The sequence below is a fragment of the Prionailurus viverrinus genome, chromosome B2 (genome assembly GCF_022837055.1).
Source record: "Prionailurus viverrinus isolate Anna chromosome B2, UM_Priviv_1.0, whole genome shotgun sequence".
In the NCBI taxonomy this organism is placed as follows: domain Eukaryota; kingdom Metazoa; phylum Chordata; class Mammalia; order Carnivora; family Felidae; genus Prionailurus; species Prionailurus viverrinus.
Window position 1 is genome coordinate 149,181,690 of NC_062565.1, and position 20,078 is coordinate 149,201,767.

The following is a 20,078-nucleotide window of genomic DNA, read 5'->3' on the forward strand; positions in this document are numbered from 1 at the left end:
GCCCCTCGTGCCCAGACCACGTCCCTCCCCAACTGAGCACCTAAGAGTCAACCACGACCCGCGGGTGGGGGGGCTGGAGGAGCTGGGGAGCTGCACGTCAGACAAGGGGAGACGCCTGCTAGAGGGGTCGGGGGCGGGGGGGGGGGGGGGGGGGAGTGCAAGGCCCACGTCCGGCGTCCTATCAGGTCCGCCGGCAAGTAGCAGAGACGGCCGCCGGCAGCCGGTGGCCGAGGCGCGCGCGGCGCGAGAGGCCACTGGGCCACGCGGCCGCGGTGGTTCCGCCCGCGCCCGGGAGGCGGGATCGCTGGGGGCTGCTGGGCCCGCGCAGGACCCGCTCGCAGGCCCAGGGGCTGCACCCCAGGGGCGCTCAGGCGGGCAGCGAACCCAGACAAGTGCCGGCAGCGAGGCAGGGCTGGACCCCAAGTGCCCAGAGGCGAAGACTGGCCGGGGCTGGGGGAACAAGCGGCAGACGGGAGCCAGAAGCCAAAACGGCGACCCTGGAGAGTGTGCCGAGAGCAGGCGCCGCGGAAACGCGGTTCCCTAGCGAGCAGCAGACAAAGGCTCGGGTGCGCACGCGGTGGACGGTGGCGCCCGGGCCCCGCGCTGAGGGCCGCGAAAGCCCGCGCCCACCCCGGCCGGGGCCGGAGTCGCCCGGTGCCCCGCGGGCGCGACCTCCGCCGTCCCCCACTCCCGGCCGCGGGTCTCCGGCCCTCACCTTGCTCGCCCTCCATCCGCGACAACGGCGATCCCCCCTTCCGCGCACCGGGTGTCTCTTCCCTCGGCATCTCCCGCCTCCTGCCTTCTAGCAAACCTCTGCCTTGACTATTCTGCTCAGCCTTGCCCCCCTCCCCCGCGACACGCCTTCCACCACCCCTGCTCCCGCGCGCTCTCAGCCCCGCACCCGGGGCCGGGGAGGCGGGGCGGCCGCGCTCGGCCCGGGGGTCCGAACCGGCGGCGCCTTTCTCCTCCACCCTGACGCCCCATTGTCCTTGCCTCAGCAGCCCGAGCACCAGCTCAAGCCCAGGATCGAGACAAAGTGGACTCGGGGCGAAGGGGCACCCGTTTCACTCTGCTAGTCCAGGCTCCGGAACAGGGTCACTGCAGGGGGGCGGGGAGGGGGGAAGCGGCCCCCGCTCCCACACCGACCCCGGGGGACCGCGACTGCCTTCACCTCGGGGAGCGCGGAGCTCGGGGTCCCGGCCTGCCCTCCCTCGGCCCGGGGACCCAGCGGGCGGGACCCCCCAAGCGCAAGCCCACCGGTCCCAGGCTAAGGAGAGAGGAGCCCGGCGTAAGGGGTCACGGAGTAGAGACTAGGACGACGTGCCGGGCAAGTGTGGCCACAAACAGCACCGGGGGACCCGAGGCCGGCGGCGGGTCCCGCTCTCACCGCGCGGCGCCCGCCGCCCTGCCCGGTCACCCGTCGTCCCCCCCCCACCCAACCCCCCGGTAAGCGCGCGGAGCCTGGGAAACCCGGGCGTCCCGGCGCGGACGGACGCTCCCGCGCGCTACCAACGCGCCCCGAGCGCCCCGCGAAGCCCGCTGGGCGCCCAGTGCCCCCCCCCCAACCCCGGCCGCGGGGAACGAGGAGCCCGGCACTTACTGGGGCTCAGGAAACACTCCGTCAGCCTTCGGAAGCAGCTCGCGTTATTAGAAGGTCCATCTTCCATGTCGGAGCCGAAGAGCAGGGGCGACGCGGCGGCGAGGGCGAAGCCGGCGCCTCGGGGCCGCCGCGGGGTTCGGCCGCCGCCGCCTGGGCTGGGGCCGGGGCAGCCCCCGCCGGCGCCCGGGAAGCCGGGGGAGCCCGCGCGGCGGGCGGCCGGGCCGAGCGGGAGCCGGAGCCCGGCGCGGGCCGGGAGCAGCAAACCCTGAAGCGCGGAGCAGAGGAAGAGCCGCCGCCGCCCGCCGCCGCGGGGACTGCCGCCGGGAGGGACGCTCAAGCGAGCTGCCGCCGGGGCTCCGCCGCCGCCAGCATCGCCGCCGCCTCCTCCAGCCGCCGCCGCCGCCGCCGCGCCCTCCCTTCCTGGGAGACGCACGGGGAGGTGAAAGGCAGATGAGGAGGGGAGAAGAGAAGGAGGGGGCGGGGGGGGCGGCGGCCAGAAGTAAAAGGAAGATGGAGAGGAGGAGGAGGAGGGGACAGGGGAGGAGAGGGCGAGCGCTAAGGGAGCGCGGGCCGAGACCCAGCCGCCGCCGCCGCCGCCGCGCGCACACGGGGCGCCCGGGCCCCCGGCGGGGCCGGCGCGGCCTGCGGAGGAGGGGGGCGGGCGCGGGGGCGCGGCTCGCTCGGCCCGGCCGCGGCCAGGCCGTTCGGGGGCCGGGCCCGGGCCCGCCGCGCTCCCCCCGCCGGCCGCGCCGCGCCAGGGCTCCGGGCGGAGTTTGCCGGTGCCGGGGCCGGGCTCGTCCTCGGCCGCCGGCAGGGGGGCCTGGGGGCGGGGAGCGAGCGGCTCCGCGGGGCTGGCCATGGCCCTCCTCCCCGGGCCGCGCGGCGGGGCCGGCCGCCGGCGGGAGGGGCGCGCCGCGGGCCCGGACTCGGCGGGCTCCGCCCCCGCGGGACCTGCCCTCCCCGGCCGGTCGGCCCGCGCGCGGGTCCGGTCCTCCTCTCCGGTCTTCCGCCGCCCCTCGCGGCCCAGTCCTCACATGGCGTCCCGCTCCGGGTGCGGGAGGACCTGGGGCCGGGCGCGAGTCCCCGGCGGCCGGCTGGCGCGCGCGATCGGCGTGCTCCCGGCCGGGGCGAGGGGCCGCGGAGACGCTGCCTGCAAGCGTGGCGTGGTTTGTGCGCGCTCCGGCGGCCGAGCCTCGGCGACTGCTCGAAAGCAGCGGAGAAAAGCGCCGCAGTGCCGCTGCCCGTGGAGGAGGCGGCGGCGGCGGCGGCGGCGGCTGCAGAAGACGCCCACTGGCGGAGCGGGCGCTCCCCACGCCGCCGCCGCCCGCGCCCGCGCCCACGTAGCGCGCCCCGCCGCCGCTGGGTCCCCCGGCGCCGGGTCCCCGCACCCCCGCGGGCCTCTGCGGACGCCGGGCGTCCTGGCTGGGGTGGGGGGCGGGGGAGCTCCTGCGTCTCTGCGGGGCGTCGTCACATCTGGGTCTGGTGTTCCGGGTTCTAAATCCGCCGCCCAGCAGCTGCGCCAGCAGCTGTGCTCCGCTGGGCAAGCCACGTCGGCCTGCCCCTCGCCCGAGCCAGGGAACCCTCCTGGTGGCTGGCCAGCAGCTCCGACCGAGCTGGGCTCAGAGCTCCCGGGAGAGGAGTTCAAACTCGGACGTTTGGTTGGAGTTTAAATCAACGCACAGTGTTTCCCATAAACTAAGATTTAGTAAGTCTGTTCATCCCCGCGACTCCCTTTGCGATACACGCTTTAGAACGAACTTGGTGTGCACAGCCCAGTTTGCCCCGGGTGAGGTCAGAGAATGGACAGGGCAAACTGTGGCTCAAAAAAGAAACACTGTAAGATCGTCACCCCAAAGCCCTGAGGACCGCCTCGTCACCTGCGGCTCTTTTGCACAACATCACCCACCCCACCCCCGCTCCCTCCTTCCCAGCCCGAATCCAAACAGTTGCTGCCGACGGGAAATGTGCCGCCCAATGGGCGCTCAGAACTAGAAGCCGCCAGAAGTTTGGGAAGTTCAAGCGCCCGAGCGCACTGATGCGCAAGTGCCTGCGTCTGGGAAGGAGCGCTGCGCGGGGTCACCAGTGCACTCGGGGTCCGACAGGGGGGCGACAGGCCTGCTGCCCCACGGTGGGCCGGGCTGTCCAGACTCCCTCGACCAGGTCCCCTTCCCAGGAGTGGAGCGCGCGCACCGGAGCCCAACTTGCACGACGGGCAGGGCGGGCACCCGAGCGCAAGGCGTGCGCGGCGGTGCGGCCGCGTGGCTGACACAGGGCCCGGGGCCCGGCGTGCGCCCTGCAGCCGGGCGTTTCTCGCTTTCCATGGCTTCTTCTGACCGTCCAGCTTCCAGGTGTTTTTGTTTTTGAAGCGTGCTCCAGATCCTTCCCTAGTCCCTGCTTCTTCCCCACTCCCATCCAGACACCCACAGTGGGAAAGGACATATCTGTATTTGCACCAGACTGGGCAAGTGGGGCGCCTGGGACTTGATGCGACCCCCCTCTCCCAGCAAAGGCTGTGGGCGTTTCAGCAACCGCGGGGCGCACGCGGAGCGCTGTCCGTAGCGGGCGTCAAGCCCTGGCTCTCACTAGATCGTAATCCCTAAATTTGCGAAACAGGAAAAAGATTCTGGTGACTCTTACCTTGCAGAGTGGGTATTTTTACCGCCGCCTTTGCTTTTTTTTCGACGAAGAAAAAACTAGAACAATGCTGCCGGGTCTGGTGCCGAAGCCTCCGGGCCGTCGCATTGGAGAGGCGCAGACCCGGACTCCAGGATTCTCGTGGCCGTCGGGACTCCGCGCCCGCCGCGGACTTGGCCTCGCGGGCAGGGTCTCCCCAGGGCTCGAGGGCACGCGTTTCTCCTCGAAGTGTTTGCTGTTCGTTCTTTTACGCGCCAAACGTTTCTTCTCGTCGGTTACGTTTCTTTTGTTGCCTTTTGGAGCGGTTAAAGTGACCTTCCCATTATAAGAAAATGTACAAGTAATTCGAATACAAGCCTCCATATGGGCGCGGGAAGCGGGGCGGGAACCATCAAATACTTGTTCTCTGGGTCTTTTTAAAATCAGAACGCAAACTTTAGTATTTTCTCTAACCCTTTTCTGGCATCACACTTCCTTCTATTTTCCGTCCTTCTTTCCTCCAAACGCTTGCTGGAAGGCACGCATTTCCTGGACAAATCAAAAATGACAAAGCATGACAACGGAAAAGGAACACGCTGAGGAGGTGTTTACAGATGATCGACTACACGGGTTAAGTAACTCCCTACTTAATGCTGGAGTTGGGCTCTGTTAACAGAAGTGGGGCAGGCACCGCCTCACGTGTCCTTTCTTCAGGAAAGCTTGTTTACTCCAAGATGTAAATTGCAAACCCGCGGATGTAAACGCTCTGTCACTCACCCTTGTGTTCAGGTGTTGCAACACCTGTGGAATGTGTTTCTGGTGCATTCTTTTCCTTCCCTTTGAACTTCTCTAGTGATATATCAGAAAAGGGGAAAGATGTCACTAAACATTTGGTACTCCAAACCTTTTATGAATAAACACATCGGCCCCAAATTCAGTGAGCGCCGCGTTCCAATAGTCCCCATGACATTTGCGATGCAGTTACATGTCCAAATGTTACCAGATTGCAGTGCAATTTAAACACGACTGAAATTATTAGTTGTAACTCCAGGGGCAAGGGATTCACGCCAGCACAGTGCTCTTTGTGAAATAAACAACTTTCCTCATTTTCAACTGAGAAAATGCTAGCCTACTGCAAAGCATAAAAACTAAAATAACATTAGGAAGGCAGTTAACGCTAGTAAAGTTGCCAGAATTATGATGATTGATGTTAAAAGCATTTGTCTCTGCCCTTCACCAAGAAGAATGATCAGGAAAGAAGTTTATATTGGTAATGAAACCCTATGCTTCCTTCAGTATCTGCCTGTTTATCATCTAATTTGATTTATTTGTTCTTAAAAGGATCTTAAAACGTGGGTCAAGGTAGAGCCTAAGGTATTTTAAAATGATTTCCTCCTAAAACTGTGAAATTTCTCTATAATAACCATCCACTCCTTTTAGTAGCCTGAAAGCTAAACTTATAATAAATATGGTTTTTATTTCATTAAATTTTGGTCAACAGGCAGGCCAGTGTCTTAATTCATTTTATTTAACAACTTTTGTTACTAGTGCTGACAGCTGTAAACTTCACATTGTCAACTGATTGAATAACCTGCTTTTTCTTTTCAAATATTTCTTTAGAAAGACAGAAACTAAAGGTTGATTAAACTCATCTACTTACACAGATAAAGTCTATGAAAAAGTCACATTCTTTGACACATTTACCTGGATTTTAAATTTTATGACTTACAGAAGTACGTGGTTATCGGAGCAAAATAATTAATAAGCAGGTAGCTCTTGCTCCCACGCCCAAAAGAAACATGTGGGTTTTACACTCCGATTTTCAATTTAATTGCTAGTAAATTATCAATTTATGTGTCCCCCAGGTGTGATATGTCATCCCAACAACGCTCTGCATTCTAATGAAATAATTTATTAGTGATTATCTGGCATGTGAAAAATGCAGTTCAGCTGTCAGGCATCTACTCACGACCTCCCAAACCCACCAACTCCCCCGCTATGAGTTCTAAGTTTGTCTTTCCGGGAAGCCTCCTTCGATTTTCCTCGTCCCTAATCCACCATAGCTGTGTCGGGGTAGACTCCTGAAACTGATGTGTTTTTATCAGCACATATGAATATTTTGCATTAAATCTCCTAAGAAACGTAATGCGTGTATAATTTGCATCGAAAATTCCGTTTTAGGGGCGCCTGGGTGGCGCAGTCGGTTGAGCGTCCGACTTCAGCCAGGTCACGATCTCCCGGTCCGGGAGTTCGAGCCCCGCGTCGGGCTCTGGGCTGATGGCTCAGAGCCTGGAGCCTGTTTCCGATTCTGGGTCTCCCTCTCTCTCTGCCCCTCCCCCGTTCATGCTCTGTCTCTCTCTGTCCCAAAAATAAATAAAAACGTTGAAAAAAAAATTTAAAAAAAAATCCGTTTTAAAGTTTGAAGTCAGTGTCCTGCTACCCTTACCACTCATAACCTTTAATAAAGGCCATCATACAGTAGGTGCTCAATGATTGCTCCCCTACCTTCCACCTGCATGCTCACTGCTTACAAATTTCTGTTAGTGTTGATGTTAACAAATCTTGACTTAAGTGAGGGATGCATTCTTACAGTATTGTTGTAGTCAAACCTAAAAAACAAAGGTCATTATAATTTCAGTAAGAAAATATTATTATATAAAGTCAGTCCACTGGATGGCACAGTCTTGAAAATAGACAAAGATGATTTAAAAGACAATTTCTTCAGCTACCCTTCATATTCCTAGATCTTCAGGTTACATTTTTTTATGAATTCAGTCTAATTAACTATAAAAAAAAGTACAATTTTATATTGCCTTACGTTATAAAACAAGTAAAAACCAGTATATTATTTCACATTTAAAAAACCAAAATAGTGTGGGGCGCCTGGGTGACTCAGTCGGTTGGGCGTCTGACTTCGGCTCAGGTCATGATCTCACCCTTCATGAGTTCGAGCCCCTCGTCGGGCTCTGTGCTGACAGCTCAGAGCCCGGAGCCTCCTTCGGATTCTGTAGCTCCCTCTCTCTCTGCCCCCTCACCCCCCCGCTTGTGCTCTGTCTCTCTCTGTCTCTCAAAAATGAATAAATGTAAAAAAAAAACACTTTTTTTAATAAAAAAAATCAAAATAGTGTTTACTTTTCGATGAGAATATTTTTGATCTTAGGCAGATTATTAAACCATTCATATTCCAAACAAATCTTCCTAAGTGTCCATACCTTCCGTAAAGAGGGTTCAGGGTGTTTCTTGATACATAAGATTCAAGCGGAAATTTTCATTAATCAAAAGCAAAGCATTTAATTCCCTCCTAAAAAATAGGCTCTGCTTAATGTCTAATGAGCATCCAGCCCTGAGGATACCGGTGTGAGAAAGAACTGTTGTGGTTATGTAATCAATACTAAGTTCCGGTGATAACCACGTAAGCATTAACTCTTACATAACACTGCTGTGTTATGACATCGAACTAGATTTTGAAGCTGTTTCCATTCAAAAAAAATATCAAATCGCTTTAGAGATCCACTGTGATCTGTAGCCTGCTGAAGTAGCTGTCATGTCTTAAAAACGTGCAAACTAGACTATAATCATGTCGTGTTTAAATAATAACCAGTGCTGTTTAAACAATCAACACTCCTATCAAAGTGGAACCACAAGTCAGAGATACCAATTACATCTGAGACTATGTTTGAAGAGTCCAAGAAACACAGTATGAGAGAATTATTTGTATAGCTATACACACACATACACACACACACACACATATACCTAAGAGAAAGAAACTCCCAAAAGAAAGAAATACTTCTTTAAGACAGTCACAGCCCAGTGAACGCATTTAAATAGAAAGTGACCACAGGGAGCATTCAGGATAAAAAGGTAGGCTAGGGAATGACTTCAATTAATAAAGTTAATTAATGATAAATTAGAGAAAGGTCACCAAAGTTCCTACTGAGTCTGCCCCACCACGAGGAGGACATTGGTGCCAGCACAAATCACTGTGTGGATTGTTAATGTTAAGCATGTCTTCATCCGTGGCTTGGAAATCCTTTCCTTGTAAACATTATTGTAGTATAATACCCATATTTTTACAATGAACCAAGGAGTCTGATGCACTTTTGGGGAAAAGAAAAATTGTTGGCTCTTCCAGATTTGTCTCAAAAATAAGGACCAAAAAATGGCTCACTAAATCCAGAGAATTCTTTTCTGTTCATCTCAAAAAACAAAAGAGGGAGGAGGAGGAGGAGGAGGAGGAAGAGGAGGAGGAGGAGAAACCAGCCATGGCCTGGGGCACAAGTGGGCACTCTGAGTTGTGTGCCAGTCTAGACCAGGATTGGACGGGCATTTAAGGGCATGCGGGGAGGCCAAGTTCATCCACATGGGTGAATTGTTCTGACCCTGACTTATAAAGACCCGTTTCTCCCTGAGTTTCTCTTATTAAAGTGCCCAGAGGAAAAGGAGAGAGAAGGTTTCACGCTGGTGTGCATTCTACAAAGTCAGACACACAGTTCCCAGGCAATATCCCAAGGATTTGGACTTAGGAGGCAGAAGGCCCTTGTCTACACAGCCAGCCTGACTTGCTGGTCCACACACATCCAGTATTTCTTAAAGCAGCAGGTTACACGGGAGCTATACCTAGAACTTTGTGTATGAGATCCTTGGAAATGGACCCATATAAGAAAAAAACAACTACAGGGGCGCCTCAGTGGCCCAGTCGGTTAAGCGTCCGACTTCGGCTCAGGTCATGATCTCAGGGTTCATGAGTTCGAGCCCCGCATCGGGCTCTGGGCTGACAGCTCGGAGCCTGGAGCCCGCTTCAGATTCTGTTTCTCCCTCTGTCTGCCCCTCCGCTGCTTGCACTCTGTCTCTCGCATTGTCTCAAAAGTAAATAAACATTAAAAAAAATTTTTTTAAAGAAAAAAATAACTACAGAAGCCGAAAGATACGCAGCCTTCGTGTTCAGAGACATCGGACTTTGGACAGAGCCAGAGAAATCTGTTAGGAGCCAGCATGTATTGGGTAGGCAGTTAAAGAAAAAAGTGGAGACAACATATCTTCCATAACCTCTGGACACACTCATTTCCTTTGGTTCAGAAATTGGGGTTTAATAACTTTGTGTTTGTGTGTTGCACTAATTAGATTTTTTTAATGTTTATTTATTTTTGAGAGACAGAAACAGAAAGCAAGCTGGGGAGGGATAGAGAGAGAGGGGGAGACACAGAATTTGAAGCAGGCTCCAGGCTCGGAGCTGTCAGCACCTAGCCCGATGTGTGACTCAAACTCATGAGCTGTGAGATCATGACCCGAGCTGAAGTCGGGTGCTTAACCGACTGAGCCACTCAGGCACCCGTGTGTTGCACGGATTAATATTGTACCCAACAACAAAGGTAAAGTCAAAAAAGTGGGATGTCCTCTCCAGACAGCTCATTTGCATCCTCATTATGCTCCCAGCATGAAACAATCTTTCAATAGGGCTTCGTTGTTCCAAACAGAAGAGCCACAGCTGTATTACAAATCTGTAAGCATCAAGACAGTATGGTACTGGCACAAAAACAGACACTCAGATCAACGGAACAGACTAGAGAACCCAGAAATGGACCCACAAACGAATGGCCAACTAATCTTTGACAAAGCAGGAAAGAATAGCCAGTGGAATAAAGACAGTCTCTTCACTCAGCAAGTGGTGCTGGGAAAACTGGACAGCAAAATGCAGAAGAATGAACCCGGACCACTTTCTTACGCCAAACACAAAAATAAACTCAAAATCGATGAAAGACCTCAATGTGAGACAAGAAGCCATCAAAATCCTCGAGAAGAAAGCGGGCAAAACCCTCTTTGATCTTGGCCACAGCAACTTCTTACTCAACACGTCTCCAGGAGACAAGGGAAACAAAAGCAAAAATGAACTGTTGGGACCTCATCAAGATAAAAAGCTTTTGCGCAGTGAAGGAAATAGTCAACAAAACTAAAAGGCAACCAACAGAATGGGAGAAGATATTTGCAAATGACATATCAGATAAAGGGTTAGTATTCAAAATCTATAAAGAACTTATCAAACTCAACACCCCCCCCAAAAAAAATAGTCCAGTGAAGAAATGGGCAAAAGACATGAATAGACACTTCTCCAAAGAAGACATCCAGATGGCCAACTGACACATGAAAAGATGCTCCACATCACTCATCATCAGGGAAATACAAATCAAAACCACAATGAGATACCACTTCACGCCTGTCAGAATGGCTAACATGAACAACTCAGGCAACAACAGATGTTGGCGAGGATGCGGAGAAAGACAATCTCTTTTGCACTGTTGGTGGGAATGCAAGCTGGTGCAGCCGCTCTGGAAAACAGTATGGAGGTTCCTCAAAAAACTAAAAATAGAACTACCCTACGACCCAGCAATTGCACTACTAGGCATTTATCCACGGGATACAGGTGTGCTGTTTCGAAGAGGCATATGCACCCCAGTGTTTATAGCAGCACTATCGACAACAGCCAAAGGATGGAAAGAGCCCAAATGTCCATCGATGGATGAATGGATAAAGAAGATGTGGTATATGTATACAATGGAGTACTACTCGGCAATCAAAAAGAACGAAATCTTGCCATTTGCAACTATGTGGATGGAACCAGAAGGTATTATACTAAGCGAAATTAGTCAGAGAAAGACAAATAGCATACGACTCCACTCACATGAGGACTTTAAGATACAAAACAGATGAACATAAGGGAAGGGAAGCAAAAATAATGTAAAACCAGGGAGGGGGACAACACATAAGAGACTCTTAAATATGGAGAACAAACCGAGGGTTGCTGGAGGGGTTTTGGAAGGGGGACGGGCTAAATGGGTAAGAGGCACTAAGGAATCTACTCCTGAAATCATTGTCGCACTATATGCTAACTAACTTGGATGTAAACTTAAAAAATAAAATAAATAAAATAAATAATATAAAATAAAATAAAATAAAATAAAATAAAATAAAATAAAATAACAGAATAGCCAGTGAGTATGGGCACAGGCCAACCACTGGAAGGGTCCTGAATTCACCACTTCAGCAATAAAACTGGGCTTGGCCCAATTTCATCTCTGACTTCCTGAAGTTGCACAAGGAATCTCCCTGTCTGTCCTCTACCAAATTTCACCTGTCTCTTCACTGACGGCAGGTCTCCAGTCAGATTATTGCAATCCAGTGATGTCCATGAAAGTTTACTGTTCTCCTTCTCCCTTCTAGCACTGCATTCTGGTAGAAATTTCCACTGGAAGTTTCCAGAGATCTCTACCTAGGAGTCTTGCACCCCTGGTACATTATCTTGCATTATGACTGTCAGTGTTCAAAGTAATCCGACGTAAGGACCCTGACCCCACTCGCATCACCCACCATCAATGCTATCAGTAAGAAAAAACAATTTTTTGGCTTATCAACCCGAGTTGAAAAATTATACCAAAAAGCCAAACATACCCTCCTGATTTGAGATCTCCATGATAATTCTCCGTCTTACTTTTTACTTATGAGATGTTAGTCGGCTGTGCACGGAGAGCCTCGGGCTGAGGGGCAGGAGTGTGCCCCTCAGCAGGCACGTGCCCACTTTACAGAAGGACCCGCCGAGCAAGCCTCCGCAGCATCGACAGTTTGCTGCTGTTGCTTTCCAAGTGACACCGGCCATTTGTGAATGGCCCCAGCTGGCCCAAGTCCAAGTCTATCCACTTGCGGTCAAACAGGGCAGGAAGGTAACATCTGGAGGCTGTATGTGCCCCAGCTCTGCCACCCGGCAGGGGGCCAGGAAGAATCCTGCCACACACGGATGGTGACGGTGGCCTGTCTCATATCAGAGAGAGAAAGCTTCAGATGGGAAGCAATTTGCAGGCTGGGTGAGACCGTGTCCATCCTGTCCTTCCAAACGGTGTGAGGGTGAGCCTTGCTCCCCAAGTGAGTGTCTGGATCCCAGGACGCGTGTCTTGTGGTATACACACTGCCATACCCCTAACACACTTCCTAACCCGAGCCACCAGAAAACGCAGCGGAGCGAAATACAGGGGGAAGAGCGTCTCGAAGGCACTTCTATCACGGTTACCGTTTTCCCCTCCGTGGAGTCAAGGCCTCGTCACAGGCACGCCGAGCACTGCGGTGGACCGTCATTCACCCACACGCAACTCATTTGATACCGAAAGTTTAGAAATGTTAACATGTGCATTCGAAAAAATGATCTCGCTTGGTTTAAAAAACAAATGGAATTAGGGGTGCCTGGGTGGCTCAGTGCGTTAAGCGTCAAACTTTGTTTGGCTCAGGTCCTGATCTCACGGTCCGTGGATTCGAGCCCCGGATCGGGCCCTGTGCTGACGGCTCAGAGCCTGGATCCCACTTCGGATTCTGTGTCTCCCTCTCTCTCTGCCCCTCCCCTGCTCATGCGCTCTCTCTCTCTCTCTCTCTCTAAAATAAACATTAAAAAAATGTGTTAATGGGATTGAACAAATTAAAACCAAGTTAAAAATGACTGTGATTTTATCTAATAATCTCATATAATTGACAAATCCTGACATAATCACCTTAATTTAAATGTGAATGTCTTCCTCTGAATTCCTTTTCCGAGTTTCTTTTTTTTTTAAAAAAATTTTTTTTTCAATGTTTATTTATTTTTGGGACAGAGAGAAACAGAGCATGAACGGGGGAGGGGCAGAGAGAGAGGGAGACACAGAATCGGAAACAGGCTCCAGGCTCCGAGCCATCAGCCCAGAGCCTGACGCGGGGCTCGAACTCACGGACTGCGAGATCGTGACCTGGCTGAAGTCGGACGCTTAACCGACTGCGCCACCCAGGCGCCCCCCTTTTCCGAGTTTCTGGAGTTAGCAGAAGGAGGCTTACGGGAAGCGGTTCAGGGTCCAGGGAGTGGAGAAGGCAGATACTTCCCGGGCCCTGAGAACAGCCCAGTGGGCCAGCATTCCCCATGCCTTAGGCGCGGGGCAAGAATGGGAAGAAATGTGTTCGAACATGACGAGACGTTAACAGTGGCAGGGGGACCATGGATTACGGCAGAGTCTCAGCATATGAAGGAGAAGTTGATCGTATCCTCTTATAGGTGCAAAGAGTCTACTGATCGTACGGACAACACGATCAATAGCGTAGCTTTCTCGCTAGCTACTGACGCCTGTATGTATCTGTGGCCTCCAGGTACCTGATACCCTTTCAGATTAGGCTACCCCGGTGGAGACACGAATTTCATACGTTTTCCATGTGTCAGTGTTCCGTCACCCTGTTTTGGTAAAAAGTTCACTGTTTTTGAAGAATAAATAGTAAGTGATGCTTGCTATAAATTCCCAAAGTCGACTGGTTTCTGCGAGTGTCATCCAGCGATAGGCAAGAGTGAAACCCTCATCTGTTTTTAACTGTTTTGACTACTTTCCTAACCCGCTTTCCCCAAGACTGGTAAACTTGGGTGATTTTATTTTTCTTAAAAAAAATTTTTTTTAATGTTTCTTTATTTTTGAGACAGAGAGACAGAGTGCAGGCAGAGGAGGGGCAGAGAGAGAGGGAGACACAGAATCTGAAGCAGGCTTCAGGCTCTGAGTTGTCAGCACAGAGCCTGATGCGGGGCTCAAACCCATGAACCGCAAGATTATGATCTGTGCCGAAGTCGGACGCGTAACCAACTGAGCCACCCAGGTGCCCGGGTAATTTTATTTTTTTTAGGGATGCCCTGAGCACAATAGCCCAAGAGTGATCACAGGGCACTATAAGCCCTAAAGAGCACAAATACAGCCCAGGGGCTTTGCCCACTTGGTCCCAAGACCTGAATACCATTTACACGGCCACTTGTGAGTTAAGTCAACCCAAGAGGAGAAAATGACTTATTCATTCTGCCGACTATTTTGTATATCTCTCTATGCCTGTGTTCATTATGACTGCGCTCAGAAGACACAATTCATTTACCCCCATAACTGCTCATAACAGCCCTCAGAGGTGGAAGCGTTTATGGCTAGGACGCAGGCCCATTTTGTAGATTTTTCACACATAGCATAAGCCTGAGAAAAAGCAGCCATGGCAGGCAAATTAGAGCTCTTGATTTCCCCTTTAGTTATATATTGTGTGCTTTATTCTCTAAGACAGGATGTTAACATTCAGTATTTCTGGATTTCTGTTTATTAAGGTGAGATCAGCTACACAGGGCTCAATAAAAATGCTCTTCCCATATGAAAGCAAGCGTGCATATGAAATCACTCTCGTTTATAGCCGAGTTAGTATATATCCTCTGAAAGTCAGCCCGTCTGTTTTCTGTCAAACTCCATTTCTTAAGTGACTGTAAAACACAGGTCAAGTCTGCTTTTATTTTTGAACTCTGATTTCAACAAGCCCAACATAAGTAAGTCTTCAACAGAGAGATGAGCACAAGGAGATGACTAAAATATCCCTTTGAGTCTTGATTTAGAAACTGATTCTAGGTACAAAAAAGATTTCCTAAAGCTTATCAGAAAACTCATTACCTACATAAAGGTATCGCCCCTCATATTATCTCTAACCAGTCAATGGTATAAAGCAACGTCTTTCAGCTTGACCGAAGTTTTTTTGTTTTCTAATATTCATTTTTTTTTTCAATCTTTTTTTTTTAATTTATTTTTGGGACAGAGAGAGACAGAGCATGAATGGGGGAGGGTCAGAGAGAGAGGGAGACACAGAATCGGAAGCAGGCTCCAGGCTCTGAGCCATCAGCCCAGAGCCCGACGCGGGGCTCGAACTCACGGACCGCGAGATCGTGACCTGGCTGAAGTCGGACGCTTAACCGACTGCGCCACCCAGGCGCCCCCTAATATTCATTTTTGAGAGACAGAGACAGACAGACAGAACACAGTGGGGGAGGGGCAGAGAGAGAGGGAGACACAGAATCCGAAGCAGGCTCCAGGCTCCGAGCTGTCCGCACAGAGCCCAATGCAGGGCTGGAACTCACAAGTTGTGAGATCATCCTGGGCTGAAGTCAGATGCCCAACGGACTGAGCCACCCAGGCACCCCTTGACCAAGTTTTTTGTGTTTTCTTTTTCATGCTTTTTATTTATTTTTGAGAGCAAGAGAGACAGGGCATCAGCAGGGGAGGGGCAGAGAGAGAGGGGGGAGACACACAGAATCCGAAGCAGGCTCCAGGCTCTGAGCTGTCAGCACCGAGCCCGGCACCGGGCTCAAACCCACGAGCCGTGAGATCGTGATCTGAGCGGAAGTCTGACGCTTAACCGACTGAGCCACCCAGGCACCCCAACCCTTGACCAAAGCTTTTGAACCAGACTCTGGCAATTCGCTGTGGCCAACTGGAGTTGTGAGTGTCTACTGGGATAAAGAAGAGTCCTTCCCTTTGCCCTTAACAGTGGATTGAAAAAAGGTAGCAGCAGTGGGCCCACCCCCACCCCTAGCAATTAAACCTGAAACTAACCGGGGCGCCTGGGTGGCTCAGTCGGTTGAGCGTCCGACTTCAGCCAGGTCACGATCTCGCGGTCCGTGAGTTCGAGCCCCGCGTCGGGCTCTGGGCTGACCGCCTGGAGCCTGTTTTGGATTCTGTGTCTCCCTCTCTCTCTGCCCCTCCCCCATTCATGCTCTGTCTCTCTCTGTCTCAAAAATAAATAAACGTTAAAAAATTAAAAAAAAAACCCTGAAACTAACCAATTAACACTTCCCAGAGCTGTCATTTTACCTCAACTTCCCCGGAAAACAGTCACCGAGCAAAGTATCACCCTGAAGAAAACATAATTAGTGACTTAAAAAAATTTTTTTTTCGAATCTTGGCTTGTAAACTTCACGTTTTCTCCTAAAACACTGCAGGGTAGAAGAATTGTGATCCAATTCCTTGGCGCTGTGATGGCATTAATGTGGTCGTGCGGGCCAGATGACGGAGCGGTATGTGAATTCTATTTGCTGGGGGTAAATCTTGATGGTGTGGCAAAAGTGTAGGTTCACAGTCACAAAATTAGAATCGAAAGTTTTGGAACCACAGACAAATCCAAAATTAGTGTAAATGGTTTTTAAACAGGAGCGCACACTGAATGGAGCAAATTCTAGGGCTGTTGTTTAGAAGCTTCCAGAGAGCCCAGACCAGTGGTAGTCCATGAGCTAGGGATGGCGAAAAAATGAAAGGGGACAAAATCATGATTTGTTGGTTAAATAAGCCGTCACCGGGTACAGCAGAACCCTGAAGAAGGTATAATTGGTGAAAATTCAAACTCTCCAACCGACAAGACTGAAGAAGGAGAAAAGGTGTTGTCATGACGAGTGAAATTCACACAGATTCCCCAGGAGGGAGCGGTCTCTGCCTGAACGCTGATGCAGCACTGGGGTCACAAAAGTCAGGGGTCTGTAACCCCACTTTGGCGCAGAAAGATCGATTCCAAAAATGAGAAAAGCAGAGCTGTTAAATTTTACTTATTTACTTGTCTTTATTTATTCATGCGTTTGATCCACGTATCTTCTCTGCTGGTTTTGGAAGGATGAGGGTTAAAACCTAGGTCCCCGAAGGGCAGGAGTGACTGTGGTACGGTGGGGTGACGCGGACCCCGCTGAGATCCTGAGACCCTCCACGCACCGCCCTGGCCTCTGTGGCCACTGTGGTTTCAAAGAATCATTCGGGGCGCCTGGGTGGCTCAGTCGGTTGAGCATCTGACTTCGGCTCAGGTCATGATCTCACAGGTTCATGAGTTCGAGCCCTGTGTCGGGCTCTGTGCTGACAGCTAAGAGCCTGGAGCCCACTTCAGATTCTGTGTCTCCCTCTCTCTCTGCCCCTCCCCCACTCATGCTCTCTGTCAAAAATAAACACTGAAAAAAAAAAGAATCAGGTCATGCATTTGCCTCCAGATTCTCTTACTTTTTGTATTACTTCCCGTTGTTTATGATTCCCTTCCTCCAGTTTTTTCTTTTGTTTCGCAATTATTCACGCTGTGTACTTGGCTCCTTTAGTCTCTCTTCTTTCCTGTTGAAGGCATTTCTGTTCATACATTTTCCCTGAGTTGAGCATTCAAGGATCTCATAGTCTTCAAATTAAAATATCTCCCCTTTCATATGTTTCTAGACGATTCTTTACATATATATTTAAATATATATTATATATATTTATACTATATATATTTTTAAATATTTATATTTTATATATTTATATTTAAATATATATATATATATATTTTAATGTTTATTTATTGTTGAGAGAGAGGGAGAGAGAGAGAGTACAAGTCGGGGAGGGGTGGTAAGAGAGGGAGACACAGAATCTGAAGCAGGCTCCAGGCTCCGAGCCGTCAGCCCAGAGCCTGACGTGGGGCTCGAACCTATGGACCACGAGATCATGACCTGTGCCGAAGATGGACGCTTAACAGACCGAGCCCCCCAGGCAGCCTTCCAGATGGTTCTTAATTTCAGTTTTCATATCCTCCCTGATGCATGCGTGGGTTATATGGAAGCGTGATAATCAATTTCCAGGCGGTAAAGAATATCGGCAACCACATTATCATTTGATTTTATTTTGGATTATAGTAGGAGAATGTGGCCTGTAAACCTTTGATTTTGAACTTTAAAGTGTTCTTTGTGTCCATACACAGGCTCACCCTTTATAAAGGTCCGGTGGGGAAGGAGGCTTTGAGTGTGGCAGACTCACGCAGAAGCCACTTCCTGTCTCTTTTCTGGAGGTGCTTCCGGGTCCAAATCTTGCTTTTACCTCCTTCCAGCGGTGCCTGACATGTCGTCGGCACTCGCTAGATAGAAACATTACTAGAAAAAGAAATTGGTCTCTGGGGTCGAAACAGGCTTGGTTTTGAATCCTAGATCGGCCACACCCTTGCAGCCCTTGGGCAAGTCGCGTTACAAGTATGGAATTCGGAGAGGAAACACAAGGAAACCGCGAGACCGATGCGTAGCATGGAGCCAATGCCCACTGACTGGGACCTGCTCGTTGTCCTAGAGTCTGTCTCGTGGACAGCCTAGACTGGCTTGAGTTTGTCTCGTGGACAGCCTAGACTGGCTTGAGCTCCTGCTCATGAGCTCTTAGCCCTACTGATGATTCTTGAGGCTCAAGAAAGCCAACGCACTCGTCCCGAAAGCAAGCGAAGCGCCCAAGGGGTTTTCCTTCCAAACAAGACCACAGAGCGCGTATAGCCTCCCATCTTTGAACGCTGTAACACTAACTTCCCACAACCGCTTTCAGCTAGGGATTTTTCATGTGGTGTGTGGGTGTCCCCATCCCAATTCTCAACGCTGTAAAAGTGGTTTTATTCTGAGTGCATCTTCCTTATCCACTTGTAGACCTCACTTTCCCCCCGGAGCCCGTCTTCGTCGGTCCCGATGCCCACAGCGTGCACCAACCCATTGCCCCTGGGACCTTCCCTTTTGGGGAAAAAGAATCAAAACGTTCAACGCTGAGTTTTTAGCACACATCATCTTAATGATGGGAATCGAAGGAAGACATCAACATAATTTGCTTTTAGAGCATCAATGGTTTTCTCCACTCCTGTGTCTGCCTTTAAAATATGGCTAAATTGTTGCTATTCCGCGAACAGTCAACTCTTCATATGGCTTTGAGAGCCTGAGATTTAAGTATCTGCTTTGTTTGCTTGTTTTTGTTTTAGAGGACAAAACCATAAAGCTTTCCGTTTCATCCTTGGAAAGTCTAAGCAAAATACAACCGCACTTAGACATGTGTGGGTCTCAAACAAGATTTATTTTTATTTCGTAAGAGTGAAGTATATTATTCTCCAAGCAGATTCTGTGCATTGAAAAGAGGAAAGAAGCCTTTAAAATATTTAATTCAAATTTTTCTTGGATGATCTGTATTCTATGTTTAGCTAAAATAGGATAATTTTAAATCAGATGTACAAAACTCTCAGAGGTGCCCACATGTGTGGACGCCCCCAGAGGAGACTGGCAAACTAAAAAGGAATCCCTTCTCTTCCCTGATTTACCTCCGTCAGGCGCATAAGGAAAACCCAGAAATGCTGCGTGAGGATTCGGGGGCAGCTGACCGCAGACCCGGGTTCCATTCAAGGAAATCAGTCATGCATTCGCGGAACGGACATCAACTGGCTGCCTTCCATATTCCAGGCATTGCTCTGGGCACTTGGGAGACACGAGGGAGCCAAACAGACAACCTCCCCATAGCCCTCGTGGAGTTCGTCTTCTAGAATGGAAAATAAAAAGCAATAAACCTCATCAACGAGTCGATTAGGGAATGTGGTGGACGTGGTCAGTGCAGGGGCAGACAAAGAGCACGGTGAGGCAGGTCCGCAGCACTGGACGGGTCTGCAGAGAGGGGCAGGGCGGCCGGTCGGTGAGCCACGACCTGGCAGAGGTGAGGGCGAGCTTGCGGGTACGTGGGCAAGAGGACCCCGGGCAGAGGGGATGGCCTGGGTGAAGGCCCATGGGGAGGGCACGTGTGGCTTCCCAAGGAGTAGCAGAGACATCAGGTGCCTGGATCAGATGAGAAGGGAGAGGGTGGGGGGTGGCCCCGAGACAGGAAGGTCACGGAGTCCGGCCCACGTGTGCCGTTCAGGCCACTGCCCTTGGTTTCCTTCCTCGTGAAATGGGGAAGCACTCGTGGGCTCACATGATCTGACTTTTGTTTTTAAAAAAACCATCTACAGGGGCGCCTGGGTGGCTCAGTCGATTAAGCGTCCGACTTTGGCTCAGGTCACGATCTCTCGGGCCCTGGGTTCGAGCCCCGTGTCCAGCTCTGTGTGGACAGCTGGGAGCCCGGAGCCTGCTTCGGATTCTGTGTCTCCCTCTCTCTCCGCCCCTCCCCTGCTCATGCTCTGTTTCTGTCTTTCTCTCTCAAAAAATAAATAAACATTAAAAAAATTTTGATACAAAATAGAAAAATCATCTACATTGTATGTACATATTTTTCCCTGAACTGCTCTCTAGAAGGGA

At 51.1% G+C, this 20,078-nt stretch overlaps 1 protein-coding gene across 2 annotated transcripts in view; it reads right to left on the reverse strand.

The window, feature by feature from the left end:
* PDE10A (phosphodiesterase 10A) overlaps nucleotides 1-20,078 on the reverse strand; it is a 348,967-nt gene that overhangs the window by 297,486 nt on the left and 31,403 nt on the right. Inside the window, exon 1 of one of the 2 annotated variants that reach the window (XM_047859674.1) lies at nucleotides 1,601-2,459. The exons of the other annotated variant lie outside the window; for it this stretch is intronic. Coding sequence (XP_047715630.1) covers nucleotides 1,601-2,459 — 859 coding nt within the window. Of the gene's footprint in view, nucleotides 1-1,600; nucleotides 2,460-20,078 lie in introns of those variants that run through there. 2 annotated transcript variants of the gene reach the window in all.